This window comes from Dendropsophus ebraccatus, chromosome 4, assembly GCF_027789765.1.
Source record: "Dendropsophus ebraccatus isolate aDenEbr1 chromosome 4, aDenEbr1.pat, whole genome shotgun sequence".
Lineage (NCBI taxonomy): Eukaryota > Metazoa > Chordata > Amphibia > Anura > Hylidae > Dendropsophus > Dendropsophus ebraccatus.
The window spans coordinates 11628785-11647035 of NC_091457.1; the positions used below are offsets into that span (position 1 = coordinate 11628785).

General features: G+C 48.4%; 1 protein-coding gene across 1 annotated transcript in view; it reads left to right on the forward strand.

The window, feature by feature from the left end:
* Window positions 1-402: 402 nt before the first annotated feature.
* HSD17B12 (hydroxysteroid 17-beta dehydrogenase 12) overlaps window positions 403-18251 on the forward strand; it is a 55341-nt gene continuing 37492 nt past the window's right edge. Inside the window, exon 1 of the mRNA XM_069965144.1 lies at window positions 403-651. Coding sequence (XP_069821245.1) covers window positions 492-651 — 160 coding nt within the window. The 5' untranslated portion in view covers window positions 403-491. The remainder of the gene's footprint in view (window positions 652-18251) is intronic.

Here is an 18251-nt window from a genome sequence, read left to right on the forward strand (position 1 = left end):
CAGCGCGCAGTCCATTCATGGTAACAAGACCCTTCCAGCCAATCAGCTACCTGCTCCTCTCAGCTCTTTTGTGAATGAAGTCGCCTGAGTGCGGGGGTGGAAGAGGCTGGGTTGCTAGGCGACGGGACCTTATCGGCCAATAGGAATCCCATGAAAGAACAGAACGGTTGAGAGAGTGACGGAGATAAAGAAGTCGGGATCCCCATGACAACAATCGTCCAATCAGACGACAGGAGTCCCATAAAAGGCGGGACTTGTTGATTGATTGGCGAATAAGCCAATAGAAATCAGTCATTTGCTGCCCAATGAGGACGATGTAATTCGTGACTCGGGCGGGACTAAGGTAACTGTCGTTAGAACTGGCCTATGGGCTGGCGAGTTGTAGGCGGAGGGGCGTGGCTTCAGGCTGACAGGAGCCTTGTTCTTTTACACACTGCGTGCTGTCGCGGCTCTTCCGGGTCTGTGTAGCCAGTAACGCGCAGTGCCGGGACATGGCCTCAGAGGCGCCGCTGGCCGGCCTGTTCTGGTATCTAGGTGTGCTAGCGGCCTCCTGGTGGGGGGTGAGGGCCGCATGGCGCTTGCTGAGTGCCGCTCGGGTCTGGGTGCTGGGGAGTGGAGCGCAGGTGGGCCCGAGGATCGGGAAATGGGCAGGTGAGTGAGGCCCGGGAGCCAGAGCCGCTTCATCGTCTACTGTCAATCACTGCGGAGACCACACACCGGGAGAACCGGGGGGGACAGAGGAAGAGAGAGGGGGAGGCTGGAGGACTGGACAGAGAGAGGGGGAGAGAGAGGCTGGAGAGAGAGAGAGAGAATGGAGAGAGAGGGGGAGGCTGGAGAGAGGGAGGCTAGAGAGAGAGGGGGAGGCTGGAGAGAGAGAGAGGGGGAGGCTGGAGAGAGAGAGAGGGGGAGGCTGGAGGACTGGACAGAGAGAGGGGGAGAGGGAGGCTAGAGAGAGAGAGAATGGAGAGAGAGGGGGAGGCTGGAGGGAGGGAGGCTGGAGAGAGAGAGGCTGGAGAGAGAGGGAGGGAGGGAGGCTGGAGAGAGGGAGGCTGGAGAGAGAGGGGGGATAGGGAGGCTGGAGAGAGAGGGGGAGAGGGAGGCTGGAGAGAGACGGGGAGGCTGGAGAGAGGGAGGCTGGAGAGAGGGGGAGGCTAGAGAGGGAGGCTGGAGAGAGAGGGAGGGAGGCTAGAGAGAGAGACTGGAGAGAGAGAGAGAGGGAGGACTGGAGAGAGAGGGAGGCTGGAGAGAGGGAGGCTGTAGGACTGGACAGAGAGGGGGAGGCTGGAGGGAGAGAGGGAGGCTTTAGAGAGAGGGAGGGAGGCTAGAGAGAGAGAGGGGGAGAGGGAGGCTGGAGAGAGAGAGGGAGGCTGGAGGACTGGACAGAGGGTGAGGCTGGAGAGAGGGGGAGAGGGAGGCGGGAGGGGGGGAGGCTAGAGAGAGAGGGAGGCTGGAGGACTGGACAGAGAGAGGGAGGCTGGAGAGAGGGGGAGAGGGAGGCTAGAGAGAGAGAGAGGCTGGAGAGAGAGAGAGGGAGGCTGGAGGAATGGACAGAGAGAGGGAGGCTGGAGAGAGAGAGTGAGGCTGAAGGACTGGACAGGGAGAGGGAGGCTAGAGAGAGAGGGAGGGGGGCTAGAGAGACTGGAGAGAGAGAGGGAGGGAGGCTGGAGAAAGAGAGGGAGGGAGGCTAGAGAGAGAGGGGGAAAGGGAGGCTGGAGGACTGGACAGAGAGGGTGAGGCTTTAGAGAGAGGGAGGCTGGAGAGAGGGGGAGAGGGAGGCTTGAGAAAGAGGGAGGCTTAGGGGGGAGGAAGGCTGGGGAGAGGGAGGGAGGCTGGAGGACTGGACAGAGAGAGGGAGGCTGGAGAGAGGGAGGGGGAGGGAGGCTAGAGAGAGGGAGGCTGGAGGACTGGACAGAGGGAGGGAGGCTGTAGAGAGAGGGAGGGAGGCTGTAGAGAGAGGGAGGGAGGCTGGAGAGAGGGAGGGAGGCTAGAGAGAGGGAGGGAGGCTAGAGAGAGGGGGGAGAGGGAGGCTGGAGAGAGAGAGGGAGGCTGGAGGACTGGACAGAGAGAGGGAGGCTGGAGGGGGAGGCTGGAGAGAGAGAGAGGGAGGCTGTAGGACTGGACAGGGAGAGGGAGGCTTGAGAGAGAGGGAGGGAGGCTTGAGAGAGAGGGAGGGAGGCTTGAGAGAGAGGGAGGGAGGCTGGAGGACTGGACAGAGAGAGGGAGGCTGGAGAGAGAGGAAGGGGGAGGGAGGCTAGAGAGAGGGAGGGGGAGGGAGGCTAGAGAGAGGGAGGGAGGCTAGAGAGAGGGAGGGGGAGGGAGGCTAGAGAGAGAGAGGGGGAGAGGGAGGCTTGAAAGAGAGGGAGGCTTGGGGAGAGGGAGGCTGGATGACTGAAGAGAGAAGCTGTAGAAAGAGAAGAAGGACTGGAGAGGAAGAGGCTGAAGGATAGGGCAGAGAGGGAAGCTGGAGGATAGGGCAGAGAGGGAAGCTGGAGGATAGGGCAGAGAGGGAGGCTAGAGGAGAGAAGGGAGGGCTGGAGACGGAGAGGCTGGAGGATAGGACAGAGAGAGAGGGAGACTGGAGGATAGGACAGAGAGAGAGAGAGAGAGAGAGGGAGGCTGGAGGACAGTACATACAGGGAAGCTGGAGGACAGGAGAGGGAGAAACTCCAGAGAGAGAAGGGGGGGGGGGGACTGGAGAGGGAGAAGCTGGAGGATGGGACAGAGAGAGGGAGGCTGGAGGACAAGAGGGAGAGGGGCTGGATAGAGAGTGAGGCTGAAGGACAGTACAGAGAGAGAGAGAGGGAAGCTGGGGGAGAGGTTGGAGGACTGGAGAAAGAGAGAGGGAGACTGTAGGGAGGGACAGAAAAGGCAGAGGTAGGATGGAGGTCTGGAGAGAGAGGCTAAGGATGGGAGACTGTAGAAGCTGAGACTGAAGAGAGAAAGGGAGGTTGAGGACTAGAGTGAGGCTGAGGTAAGCAGTGGGAGACTGGAGGACTAGAAAGAGGAGGAAGACTGGGGAAGGAGAGACTAGGACATGGAAGACAGGAGCTGGAGGGAGAAAGAGAGAAGAGGCTGAGGACTGGGGGGGGGAGTCACATAAAGTATATACAGTATATAGCACAATATCACATTGTGAATATCTTTACATAAGTAACACTTGGAATATACCTATAACTGTCATGTGGATCAGGAGGTGTTATATAGTGATCCCTATGGTATTATATTGTATTATATAGTGATCCCTATGGTATTATACTGTATTATATAGTGATCCCTATGGTATTATATCCAGGATTATATAGTGATCCCTATGGTATTATATCCAGGATTATATAGTGATCCCTATGGTATTATATCCAGTATTATATAGTGATCCCTATGGTATTATATCCAGTATTATATAGTGATCCCTATGGTATTATACAGTATTATATGGTGATCCCTATGGTATCCCTATGGTATTATATCCAGTATTATATAGTCATCCCTATGATATTATATACAGTATTATACAGTGATCCCTATGGTATTATATAGTATTATATAGTGATCCCTATAGTATTATACAGTATGATATAGTGATCCCTATAGTATTATACAGTATGATATAGTGATCCCTATGGTATTATATCCAGTATTATATGGTGATCCCTATGGTATTATATCCAGTATGATATAGTGATCCCTATGGTATTATATCCAGTATGATATAGTGATCCCTATGGTATTATATCCAGTATTATATAGTCATCCCTATGATATTATATACAGTATTATACAGTGATCCCTATGGTATTATATAGTATTATATAGTGATCCCTATAGTATTATACAGTATGATATAGTGATCCCTATAGTATTATACAGTATGATATAGTGATCCCTATGGTATTATATCCAGTATTATATGGTGATCCCTATGGTATTATATCCAGTATGATATAGTGATCCCTATGGTATTATATCCAGTATGATATAGTGATCACTATGGTATTATATCCAGTATGATATAGTGATCCCTATGGTATTATATCCAGTATTATATAGTGATCCCTATGGTATTATACAGTATTATATAGTGATCCCTATGGTATTATATCCAGTATTATATAGTGATCCCTATGGTATTATACAGTGATCCCTATAAGCATATGTCCCTGGATTGTTATATAATGTATCTGTGGCCTTGCAGTAGGTGTGGCTAGGACGGTCCCCTGTGACCCCCGTTACATATTGCTGGTTACTGGGGGCTGCTACTCTCTATGGGGTCTTCCGGCTATAGAGGTAACATAGAGGTCCACACTGATACATTGTAACAGCACCACAGTTCTGGGAAGGTTCTGAGAGGATTGTACTGCAGATAGATATACAATGTAACAGGATGCAACAAAGGAGAGGGGACCCCTGCCTGAGTATAAGGGAGATCCATGGAAAAGGAGGACCCCTAAACTGCAGTATAACCCCCTCATTACTGTATACTGTGAGGACTGAAGGACCTGTATATACTGTAGCTGCTGACACAACCCTCAGTGCTTGTTCCAGTGTGAAGTCAATAACCCGACGTGCAGGCTCAACCCTGACACCTAATGGCCGTATTGTGAACAACACCCAGAGTGATGTCAAACATTGGGGTTCCCATCTACAGATACCAGTTTAGAGGGGTTGTCCATTGAGCACAATATATGAACTATCCTCAGGATATCTTACTTATATCTTGAACTGACTAGGAGACTCCCTCCAGTAGAGAACATTCCTTCATTCTCTGCAGGATAGCCTAGAGAGATAGCTGAGCACAGTGCTGTCCAGCCAGCACCTCCCATAGGAAATGAATGGAGCAGCACGTTATCCCAACCAATCCTGATTCACAGCTACAACCTCATCACTGGTTTTCCCTGCCAGTCCATCCACTATGTAGGGACCTACAGCTGCTCCTGGTCATCTGAAGGGGGATTCTGGTGAATATATATATATATATATATATATATATATATATATATATATATATATATATATATAATATATTAGTATTGTTTTTTTTACATTTCTTACATTTTCCCATTGAGTGGCTCCAGTAATGGTTTACACGACCTGTCTGCTGCTACCTATGGCTGTGTCAGGAACTAGTGACACAGACAGCCCACCCACCCAAGTGTAATGTCTATTCTAATGGTAATATTTGTTATATAGACATCAGGGGAGGCTGCAGCACTGGTGACACAGACAGCTTCCCCCAGTGTAATGTCTATTCTAATAGTAATAAGTATTATACAGACATCAAGGGAGGCTGCAGCACAATTTCTGGCCTTATGTAACGTGTATATAAAATTTTCCACCAGTTTTTCCCTTCTCTATATCTGTAGCACACACAGAAGAGGAGATCCTGCTCCCCTATATCTCTATAGCACACACAGAAGAGGAGATCCTGCTCCACTATATCTCTATAGCACACACAGAAGAGGAGATCCAGCTCCCCTGTATCTCTATAGCACACACAGAAGAGGAGATCCTGCTCCCCTATATCTCTATAGCACACACAGAAGAGGAGATCCTGCTCCCCTATATCTCTATAGCACACACAGAAGAGGGGATCCTGCTCCCCTATATCTCTATAGCACACACAGAAGAGGGGATCCTGCTCCCCTATATCTCTATAGCACACACAGAAGAGGAGATCCTGCCCCTATATCTATAGCACACACATAAGAGGAGATCCTGCTCCCCTATATGTCTATAACACACACACACATAAGCAGCAGCAGCACTGAGGACATTATAGAGTGATGTAAGCTGTGAGTCTGGCCCAGGGGTGATATATAACCCATATACCGGAGCTTTCGGCAGCTTCTTTGTGCCTCTTGTCTCTTTCACTTTGTGTCTATCTCCCTTCCCCTCTACCGTCTCTATATACTTCTATGGGCAGCTGTAAGGGGCCTCTCTGTGTATAGTATATTACAGGTCTCCTTGTATTTGCTTGTACTATGCACAGTGTGTGGCAAGTGCTGTAGCTGTATAACCCAATAATACATGAACCCACCTACTCCGCTCACATGTACAGATGCCTCTATGTATGGACGTCCATTGAGAATGAATGGAGCCGTGGCCTTAGAGTCCTGCTGCCCGTCCCCTTACTGCTACGTACAGGATTGGTAGAGCTAAAATACACCTATATACAGCAGGGTAGTAAAGGATTTGATTTGCTGCCGATTTTGTAGATAATTATTCTGCATTTTATTACGTGAAATAAGGATTGGATATAATAGGAGAAGAGAAGTTTCTATTTTGCGCAGAAACCTTTGTTTGCAGTTACAGAGGTCGGACATTTCCTGGAGGTCCTGACCAGGTTTGCAGACCCTGCAGCAGGGATTGTGTCCCCCTCCTCCATACACATCTTCTCCACAGCTTTCTGGGTTGTTGCTGATGGACAACAGATTTTCAGCCTCCAAAGATTTTCTATTACCAAGCTGCTCCTTAGATGTCCCGGCTGTGTGTTTCCTCCTTAGATGTCCCGGCTCTAGGTTTCCTCCTTAGTTGTCCCGGCTGTGTGTTTCTTCCTTAGGTGTCCCGGCTGTGTGTTTCCTCCTTAGGTGTCCCGGCTGTGTGTTTCCTCCTTAGTTGTCCCGGCTGTGGGTCTCCTCCTTAGTTGTCCCAGCTGTGGGTTTCCTCCTTAGTTGTCCCGGCTGTGGGTTTCCTCCTTAGTTGTCCCGGCTGTGTGTTTCCTCCTTAGTTGTCCCGGCTGTGTGTTTCCTCCTTAGTTGTCCCGGCTGTGGGTCTCCTCCTTAGTTGTCCCGGCTGTGTGTCTCCTCCTTACTTGTCCCGGCTGTGGGTTTTCCTCCTTAGTTGTCCCGGCTGTGTGTTTCCTCCTTAGTTGTCCCGGCTGTGGGTCTCCTCCTTAGTTGTCCCGGCTGTGGGTTTCCTCCTTAGTTGTCCCGGCTGTGTGTTTCCTCCTTAGTTGTCCCGGCTGTGGGTTTCCTCCTTAGTTGTCCCGGCTGTGTGTTTCCTCCTTAGTTGTCCCGGCTGTGGGTCTCCTCCTTAGTTGTCCCGGCTGTGTGTTTCCTCCTTAGTTGTCCCAGCTGTGTGTTTCCTCCTGAGTTGTCCCGGCTGTGTGTTTCCTCCTTAGTTGTCCCGGCTGTGTGTTTCCTCCTTAGTTGTCCCGGCTGTGTGTTTCCTCCTTAGTTGTCCCGGCTGTGTGTTTCCTCCTTAGTTTTCCCGGCTGTGTGTTTCCTCCTTAGTTGTCCCGGCTGTGTGTTTCCTCCTTAGTTGTCCCGGCTGTGTGTTTCCTCCTTAGTTGTCCCGGCTGTGTGTTTCCTCCTTAGTTGTCCCGGCTGTGTGTTTCCTCCTTAGTTGTCCCGGCTGTGGGTCTCCTCCTTAGTTGTCCCGGCTGTGTGTCTCCTCCTTACTTGTCCCGGTTGTGGGTTTTCCTCCTTAGTTGTCCCGGCTGTGGGTCTCCTCCTTAGTTGTCCCGGCTGTGTGTTTCCTCCTTACTTGTCCCGGCTGTGGGTTTTCCTCCTTAGTTGTCCCGGCTGTGTGTCTCCTCCTTAGTTGTCTCGGCTGTGTGTTTCCTCCTTAGTTGTCCCGGCTGTGTCTCCTCCTTAGTTTTCCCGGCTGTGTCTCCTCCTTAGTTGTCCCGGTGGTGGGTTTCCTCCTTAGTTGTCCCGGCTGTGTGTTTCCTCCTTAGTTGTCCCGGCTGTGTCTCCTCCTTAGTTTTCCCGGCTGTGTCTCCTCCTTAGTTGTCCCGGTGGTGGGTTTCCTCCTTAGTTGTCCCGGCTGTGTGTTTCCTCCTTAGTTGTCCCGGCTGTGGGTTTTGGGTCATTGTCAGGCTTGAAGTCTCGCCCACCACCCATCTTCCTTGCTCTTACTAAAGGAAGCAGGTTGTTGGCCTAAGCCTGGGTTCACAATACGTTTTCCTGTCCGTTCATCGTATTCGTTTTTTTTTGTTACTTTTAACAGACAGAATAACATAGTCAACACTATTTTTGTGTAAGTTAAAAAAAAACACATCCGTTTCAATCCGTGTTTTTTTTTTTTTTTTTTTTTTTTTTAATAATGGAAAAACAGATCCAAATGGCTGGCATACAATTGCGTCCGTTTTTTACATAAAATGTATATGTTAAACTGATAGGTAAAACGTAGTGTGGACCCAGCTTTAAAGGGAACCTGTCACCCCCCGTGCCGGGGTGACAGGCTCCCGACCCCCGCTACAGCTTCCTATACTCACCTGATCCCGCCGGGTCCCGCTTCTGGATCCGGTCGGGTCACGGAGATCTTCTGGATCCGGTCGGGTCACGGAGAGAATGACGGAGAGTCCAGTGCTCCAGGGCTCCAGTCCAGGGCTGCAGCGGCTGAGATCTCCGTGACCCGACCGGATCCAGAAGCGGGATCAGGTGAGTATAGGGGGCTGTAGCGGGGGGGTCGGGAGCCTGTCACCCCGGCACGGGGGTGACAGGTTCCCTTTAATCTCGTGATACCTGCTTCCATCCACCCACCCTTGTATACAGTGCAGCCATCCTGGCCCCTTTGCAGAAAAGCCCCCCCTCCAAAGTACGATGTTTCCCCCTCTCATGCTTCACGGTTAGGACGATGTTCTTGGGGTTGTTCTCATCCTCCTTCTTCATTCAATTGGGCCTGGACATGTGCTGGTGGGAGCAGGAGACCTTGCTGCCCTGCATGATGGTGTAGTGTGTTACTAGGGGCAATCTGTAATACTGTGGTCCCAGCTCTCCTCAGGTGATTGACCAGGTCCGCCCGTGTAGTAGTTGGCTGATTCCTCAGAAGCATTCTTACCCCTCGAGATGAGATCCTACCTGGAGCCCTAGACAGAGGAAGACTTACAGTCCTCTTGTGTACGCTTAATTTTCTAATAATTGCGCCAACAGTTGCTGCTTGCCTATTGTCCTGTAGCCCATCCCAACCTTGTGCGGGTCTACAATTTTGTCCCTGGTGTCCTTAGACAGCTCTTTGGTCTTGGCCATGGTGGAAAGGTTGGAGTGTGTGGACAGGTGTTTTCTATACAAGAAACAGGTGCAATAATCCAGGTACTGAGTACAGATCTATCTGTTGCTGCGTTTACACGGAACGATTATCGTTTTTTGCATAAACGATCACATTTGAGCGATAATGGTACCGTGTAAACACAGAAACGATCAAACAATGAGCAAGAAATCGTTAATTTTTATCTTTCAACATATCGATGAAAATTCGCAGATCGCTTCGTTTAAACAGTCTTTCACCGATTTACCCTATGTAAAAGATGCGCTTAAACGATCTTAAAAACGATCGCAATAAACGATTTCGAATTTTTCTAATGATTCATTCGTCTAAACGCTGATCGTTTTGTTGCTTTAAAATCGTTAAACGATCAATTGGGCGAATTATCGCTCCGTGTAAACGTAGCATATCTCCTAATCTATCCATCTATCTATCTATCTATCTCTATCTATCTATCTATCTCCTGTCTATATCTATCTATCTCCTGTCTATATCTATCTATCTCCTGTCTATATCTATCTATCTCCTGTCTATATCTATCTATCTCCTGTCTATATCTATCTATCTCCTGTCTATATCTATCTATCTCCTGTCTATATCTATCTATCTCCTGTCTATATCTATCTCCTGTCTATCTATATCTATCTATGTGGATTTCTCAGACTTTTCAGTCACTGATGATATCACTTAGTACTCGGCTCTCTGGATACAGAGCTCTCTAGCACCATCTGCTGGCCAATGCATAGAATTGAAACTCTTCATTGTGCACTCTGATCGGCCATAACATTAAAACCACCACATAATCCACGTTGTTCACGTCACCTATCTGATGGCGCCTTGTCAAGGATGGTGGTGGTGGTGGGGGGTGTATATTAGGCAGTAAATAACCAGTCAGGAGAAACGGATCTGAGCGATTGTGATAAAGGGACAAGTCGTGATGTGTAGTTAATGGCGGTCGGAGCATCTCCATTCATAGTATTAAAGGGTTTCTAGGATGTTGTCATCGATACCTTGGTCTAAGGGTACTATTACACAAAGTGATTTTTCAACGATAAACGATCTTTAGCGACCTGAAATCGTTCGCCCAGTTACACGGAACAATGATCGTCACTTATGATCGTTCTTGCGGTCGTCTTGTCTTTGCTACTGCGAACGACCAAACGACGTTTTATTCCATACGAACGATTTGTGTATGATCAACGATTACTAAGCGATTATCGTTCAAATCCAAACGATGTAACGATTTTCCAAACGATAATCGCCCCATGTAATAAGGCCCTAAGTCCAGTCCCACTTAAGAACTGCTGTAAAGCAAACTGCTGTAAACACTATTGCTGGTCTGATGTATGTTCTCCAGCTTGTTGCAAAACTACAACTCCCATCATGCCCAGACAACCGAAGGCTGTCTGGGCATGATGGGAATTGTAGTTTTGCTAACTGTTTAGTGCAGTATATATTTCACTATATGTGTGTGTGTGTGTATATGTGTGTGTGTGTGTATATATATATATATATATATATATATATATATATATATCTATCCCATTACTATTAGGAAATAAACAGGACCAATAACTCCCATGTATAGGGGCACCTGTGGCCCCCGGTAATCCCCTCCCCGCCCGGCCCCGTTGTCCCTTCGCGTGTTCCGCTCATGTAGAAATCTCGCCGCTTCCAGGATGTTTTCCTCTTATTCCTGTTCAGCAAAGCAGAATTATGAATCGTTTTTGCATTTTGCTTTTTTATCAATTGGAGTGGGTGCCATTCACATAGGGGGGAGGCAGCGAGCCGGACGTAATCTCCTCACTGAGCGCTGGCCTCATGTGTAAACGGTGACTTGATGTGACTGAGCCCTAGAGAGGCCCGGGTCATGTGATGCCGGCATTGGCTCGTACACGTGCGGCGAGGGGGGAATAGGTGGGGGAGCGGGAGGGAGATTACACTGTACTTATTCCCATTTACTGGCCACAGGCTCTTTCTGTAGCTGGAAGTGAACGTAGGTCAGAGACTCTGTACTTTTCCAGAGCAACTTAGGAGAAAGTGATGGAAAGTGAGTGCAGAATAGTGAGCGCAGCTCTGGAGTATAATACAGGATGTAACTCAGGATCAGTACAGGATCAGTAATGTAATGTATGTACACAGTGACCCCACCAGCAGAATAGTGAGTGCTGCTCTGGAGTATAATACAGGATGTAACTCAGGATCAGTACAGGATCAGTAATGTAATGTATATACACAGTGACCCCACCAGCAGAATAGTGAGCGCAGCTCTGGAGTACAATACAGGATGTAACTCAGGATCAGTAATGTATGTACACAGTGACCCCACCAGCAGAATAGTGAGTGCAGCTCTGGGGTATAATACAGGATGTAACTCAGGATCAGTAATGTAATGTATATACACAGTGACCCCACCAGCAGAATAGTGACTGCAGCTCTGGAGTATAATATAGGATGTAACTTAGGATCAGTAATGTAATGTATGTACACAGTGACCCCACCAGCAGAATAGTGAGTGCAGCTCTGGAGTATAATACAGGATCAGTACAGGATCAGTAATGTATGTACACAGTGACCCCACCAGCAGAATAGTGAGTGCAGCTCTGGAGTATAATACAGGATCAGTAATGTATGTACACAGTGACCCCACCAGCAGAATAGTGAATGCAGCTCTGGAGTATAATATAGGATGTAACTCAGGATCAGTAATGTAATGTATGTACACAGTGACCCCACCAGCAGAATAGTGAGTGCAGCTCTGGGGTATAATACAGGATGTAACTCTGGATCAGTGCAGGATCAGTAATGTATGTGCACAGTGTCCCCACCAGCAGAATAGTGAGTGCAGCTCTGAGGTATAATAAAGGATGTAACTCAGGATCAGTAATGTAATGTGCTCAGTGACCCAGCCTAAAGCTTTGATATCCAGGCATGATGGGAGTTGTAGGTTTGCAATAGCTGGAGAGCCAAGCTTCCCTATCCCTGGCCTAGGTTGTAGAGCACAAGCCATTGATTGCTGTGTAGTTCCTCAGTTCCCCAGTGGAGGCGCTGTTGGCAGCTTTCTAACTTAAAAAGTTAACTTTTTTCCTCTGCTCCTTCCTTATCTACACCTTTCAGACCCCAATCAACCAATACCAGTATAATAGGTGACAGTGGTGTAATATATAATGGTGAACGGACAGCGTCCGCAAAATCTGAAAATCAGCAAGCGTAAGGCTCAGCATGACAAGGGGTGATGGTGACGTGTAGACCCTGGGGTCAGAAAGTCTCCAGAACTTCCAGATTTGTTGGGTGTCCAAGGAAAGGGCATCCAAACAAGGGGTCATTGATGTTTCATTAGCTGTAAAGCAAACTGCTGTAAAAGTGCCCCGATCTATTTCTGCACACTACTGGTTTTAATGTTCTGGCTGGTGTGTTTGTATATATATATTTTTTCTAATGTCTTTGTTAGCTGTTACTTTAGCCGCCCGCAGATCCCTCATTTGCTGCACAGCAGTATTTTCCTCTCCCGGCCCCGGCTGATCCTCGCTGATCCAGTCTCCGGGATTTCGCAGCCGTCTCTCTTCCAGCAGAGGAGGGGGGGGGGGGGGAAGAAAAAAAAAAGCCTGTTCTCTGCAGAATAGAGGGTGCTGGAGAGATAGGAAAATCCTGCCCTGACAACAGAAGCAAGCATCACGCTCTCCGCTGATTGGCGCTCGCCAACCTATGAGGCCGCGCCGCCGCTTTCTGCAGTTTTGCACAGGTGCAAAATAAGTTCCTGATTTATCAATGAAATATTTGCCTTGTTTCCTCCGAAGCCGATCAGTACTAAAAGCTCAAATCCTCCGGTCGTGTATCCGATCCGGGGGGCAGATGACACCTCACGCCTCCCTCCCCCCCCCAAAGGCGATGGGACCTTATTATTAGGATTGTTATCCGGTGTCCCGTCACCTCCCATCGCTCTGTCCTGTCACATTATAATGTGATAGCTATTTCTATAGAATTCCTTTAATTCGGTGTCAGATTATTGGACTTTCTGAGTATTGATACATTGCGTCTTATATAAATGATGGCAGGAAATCCCCTCCCCCCCCCTCCTTTGGTCTCTGTGGACCTTGTGGGGGTCCTAACTTCTGGACACCACCATATCAAATATGTACTACCCAACGTATTCCTATTCCAGTACAATGATATCGGCTGTGATACCAGTTGTTGGGAAAACTACAACTCCCAGCATGCCCTGATGGCTGTAGGTTCTCCAACAATTGTAACTCTACATTTCCCAGTATGCTGGTAGCATTCCCTATCAACCATCTTCTGCAAACTACAACTCCCAGCATTCCCTGTCGTCCACAGCTTCCCAGCCCCTTCAAAACTACAACTCCCAGCATGCCCTGTCGTCGACTGCTTCACTAACCCTTGCAAAACTACAACTCCCAGCATGCCCTGACATCCATTACCTTCCTAGCCGATGCAAAACTACAACTCCCAGCATACCTTGTCGTCGACTGCTTTACTAACCCTTGCAAAACTACAACTCCCCGCATGCCCTGTCTCCCACAGCTTCCCAGCCCCTTCAAAACTACAACTCCCAGCATGCCCTGACATCCATTACCTTCCTAGTTCTTGCAAAAGTACAATCCCCAGCCCTTGCAAAACTACAACTCCCAGCATGCCCTGATGTGGCCGGAGCAGGCCCCGCCATCTGATGGCTCACTATGTATTCCTAAACTATTCCAGTCTCTGCCTTAAGGTGAGGGTGGCGCTATTCCTGGAAAAATCTCTATTTTTCTGTTTTCATTTTATTTTTTTATTTTTTTTTTATTAATCTATTTCTCTCCATTGCCCCCTGCTCTGGTTGCAGCCCTGGTGGTATGGGGGGGGTCACACCGGGGACGGTATCAGTGTGAACGTCTCCCTGTGAACACTGTACTATGAAACCTTTGTCTTCCAAGTAAGATGTGCGGCTCCTCCTCCCCCTCCCTCTCCTATCTAGAGAGCCGTACCGGGGGAGAGGGAGCGGGCGCGTTTGTATTCCGGCGGCGTAGCGCAGCCAGACAGGTCTGAAACAGAGTGTTTTATTTTTAGACTCTCCGTTGCCATTTTTATCCTGTAAAAATATTCATCAGTGTCTGTGTGACAGGCCATCCGTTATCATAAATATCCCGCCGTCCTCTCCGCCGTATTAACCTGTGCGGCCCACCCGCTCCGCCTTAACCCTCTCCGCGCCAAGCGCTCTTTGCTTTCACGTATTATACGTCTCTCAGTAACGTCATGCGGTTCACTCTCCCGCACGTCGCTGCTGACGTCAGTGTTCTTGTCCGCTCTGAGTTAGATGTATGGCGCGGGGGTGGGGGGATTTAACGCTGGGTGGGGGTGGGGGGGCGGTGTAATTTTCCACTGCCATTTTTTTTTTATTGTCCTCCTTATCAAAGTATTAATAAACGAGCGACCACCTCAATCTTGACGTGGGGCGGTAGATTCTAAAGAGAGCTTTAGCGGACAATAGTGGGCATGCTTTTCTGACCCAAGTTCTCCCTATTACTTTTATTAGGGCCAGTAAGAGGCCTATTCCACGGAGCGTTAATCGGCCAGATTTGGCCCGATTATCGCTCCGCGGAATAATGACAACGATCAGCCGATGATCGTGTCATCGGCTGATCATTTATTTAGGGTCAAACCTAAAATCATTGGTCACTGACCGCGCATCACTGCGTGGAATAGCAAAGCGCGGCGGGCGAACATGCTACACATGTTGCAGGTCTTGTCCTGCGCGCAGCAGCAGCTTTGGTGCGGCCTGTCTTAGCTGACAGACTGCTCAGGGAATCACTGGCCGCCGCGGTCCTGGCCAGTGATTGGCTGTGCGGTCTCTCAGCTAAGACAGGCCGCACCGAAGCTGCTACTGCGCGCAGGACCGGGAGGAAAAAGGAGCGCAGGAGAAGCCCTGCAACATGTGTAGGTAATGTATGGTGTTTAACAAGGGCTGCAAGGACATCGATAATGATGTCCCTGCAGCCCTCGCTAAACTATTATCGGGCTGTGGAATAGATTTAGCAGATCGGCGCTCGTTTACATTACTGATCGGGCCATGGAATAGGACCCTTAAAGCGGGGGAACTCTCCACCACCGAATCCCCCTGCCTCAGTGTCATCCAGTCTGTCTATGGGAGGGCTCGCGGGCCACCTCTCCACTCAAAGAATTGACAGCGACCACCTCCATCTTTAAGTGGGGCGGCACTGTCCCCATAGATCCTAAATAGAGCTTTAGCGGAGAATGGTGGGCATGCTTTTCTGACCACAGCTGTCCCTATTATTATTATTATTATTATTATTATTATCCTACTTATCAAAGTGTTAATAGGCAAGCGACTGCCTCCATCTTGGCGTCGGGTGGTAGATCCTAAACAGAGCTTTAGCAGAGAATAGTGGGCATGCTTTTCTGACTCCAGCTTTCCCTATTACTGCGTGCTCTGGCATTCTAGACACCTGCCATGGAGGTGGTGTGTCAATATAACACAATAGAGTTCTCTATAGCTTTTGTTCCATATATATACTCTTACTGTACGTTTCCAGGAGGAACAGCACAATACAAATCTCTAAGACATTGCAGAATGAGGTTTACAAGTATTACCAGGAATAGCGATTAATGCTCTTCTTAACAGATTTGAAATTTCTTTCTATTTAAAAAAAAAAAAACAAAAAAAAAACTCCAGTCTTCCAGTACTTGTGAGCTGCTGTATGTCCTGCAGGAAGTGGTGTATTCTCTATAGTCTGACACAGTGCTCTCTGCTGCCACCTCTGTCCAGGAACTGTCCAGAGCAGCAGCAAATCCCCATAAAAAACCTCTCCTGCTCTGGACAGTCCCTGACATGGACAGAGGTGGCAGCAGAGAGCACTGTGTCAGACTGGAAAGAATACACCACTTCCTGCAGGACATACAGCAGCTCATAAGTACTGGAAGACTCTTTTTTTTTTTTTTTTTTTTAAATAGAAGTAAATTAAAAATCTATTTAACTTTGAAAGAATAAAAAACTTTAGCTGTAGTACCCCTTTAAATGGCATGCAGGGAGTTGTAGTTTTGCAGCAGCTGCAGAGTCACACATTAGAGATCCCAGGGCTATAATCTTGGCTTTTTACCTCCTCCTTGCTGTTTCAAAGCTACAGAGCATGCTGGGAATTGTAGTTTTGCTTATATAGACTTCTATCTAGTGTAAAAACCACAAATCCCAGCATACCTTTAATATTCCTCGACTATACCCGTTTGCTCGTTTATTGTTGCAAAGCTGCAATGCATGCTGGGAATTGTAGTTTGGCAACAGCTGGAGATAAAAGGGAAACTAGGTTTTGCAGAACTACATCTCCCAGCATGCCCTGACAACCTGTTACACTCCAGCTGTTAGCAAAGCTACAGATCCTAACATGGAGATCCCAACTTTAAGAAAGTTGTCTGGGCATGCTGGGAGTTGTAGTTTTGCAGCAGCTCAGAGAGTCACAGGTTAGAGATCACTGGGCTGTAGTCTTGGCCTTCTACCCAGTGCATGCTGGGAATTGTAGTTTTGCAACAGGCAGGATATCACAAGTTTACCGCATTGGGTTTTTGCAAAACTACATCTCTCAGCATGCCCTGACAACCTGTGGCTCTCCAGATGTTGCAAAGCTACAATTCCCAACGCTGTCAGGGCATGCTGGGAGTTGTAGCTTTTGCAACCGCTGGAGATTAGTGAATTAAAGCAACCCTTAGGAACTTGTCGGGATGATGGGAGTTGTAGTTTTGCAACAGCTGGAGGGCCGAAGGTTCCCCATCCCTGGCTTAGAGAGACACAGGTTGAAGATCACAGGGCTTATAGTCTTGGCCTTCCGCCTGGTGCATGTTGGGAGTTGTAGTTTTGCAGCAGCTCAGAGATCATAGGGCTATAGTCTTGAACTTCCACTGGTGCATGCTGGGAGTTGTACTTTTGCAGCTGGTTAGAAATCAAAGGGCTATAGCCTTGGCCTTCTACCTGGTGCATGCTGGGAGTTGTAGTTCTGCTTCAGCTTAGAGCAGGGATGGGGAACCTTCGGCCCTCCAGCTGTTGCAAAACTACAAATCCCATCATGCCTGGACAGCCAAAGCGAAGCTTTGGCTGTCCATGCATGATGGGAGTTGTAGTTTTGCAACAGCTGGAGAGCCGAAGGTTCCCCATACCTGGCTTAGGGCCCTATTCCACCGATTATCGTTCAGGTTATCGTTAAATCGTTTGAATCTAAACAATAATTGTTCGGTTGAAATGCAGTTAACTATTAACGACCTAACGAGAAATCGTTGATCGCTTTATAAGACCTGGACCTATTTTTATGCATTGAATAAGACGTCGTTCGCAGTAGATACGAACGCAATAGCGAAGAAAAAACGATCTCAAATACGATCATAAGTAACGATTTATCGTTCCATGGAAATGAGTGAACGTTTTCAGGTCTTTCGCAATAGCGGTCGTTTAAGATCGTTAATCGTTAACGATTATGCGAACGATAATCGTCCGGTGGAATAGGGCCCTTAGAGAGACACAGGTCGAAGATCACAGGGCTTATAGGCTTGGCCTTCTACCTGGTGCATGCTGGGAGTTGTAGTTTTGCAGTGTTGGGGCACATTGGCGCGGACAGTGTTTGGTTCCCACTACGTAAGGCGCTGACTCCATTGACCGCCTCTCTGGTTGGCCTATCCTATGGGCCGCCATGTTGGTTTTACGGGGAGTCGCTTGGGCTCTCATTAACTTTCAGCCGGCATCCATCCTCCTCCTCCTTGTCTTTTTGTTCTTTGGTAAATGTGAGCTGGCATCTGTTAGACTGCGTTAGCATTCAGTCTGGGGGAATTCAGCGCTTTCTATATTCGGCTCTGCTAAGCCGCTGCCCTGTTCGCTCGAATCAATTGGGGCTGCTATTTATAGCAACAAAGGGGAATTGAAATAGCAATTTTCTTTCTATGTAATGGATCCCCAAGAGAAATACTGATGTAAGTTTTCTGTCATCCCCCCGACCCCCCCTGATAGGAGGAGAGGCAGCTGTCACGGGTTTGCGGCAGTATTAATCTTTAATCAATGGAGTGTTTGCTGTATTCAGGTGTATGGGGGGGGGGCGAGGGTCACGGAGAAGGGAGCGGGCGGGCGGGCGAGCGTGCTCAGATTTGGGTGGGTTAAGGAAGAGACAGGACAAAGCTAAAAATACTCCCTTTGCTTGCAGTGTTCCTCCAGTCTATTTTTTGATGTTTGATTTAGATAAGGATGATTGGGTAGCGGCTAAAAATATCTGTTC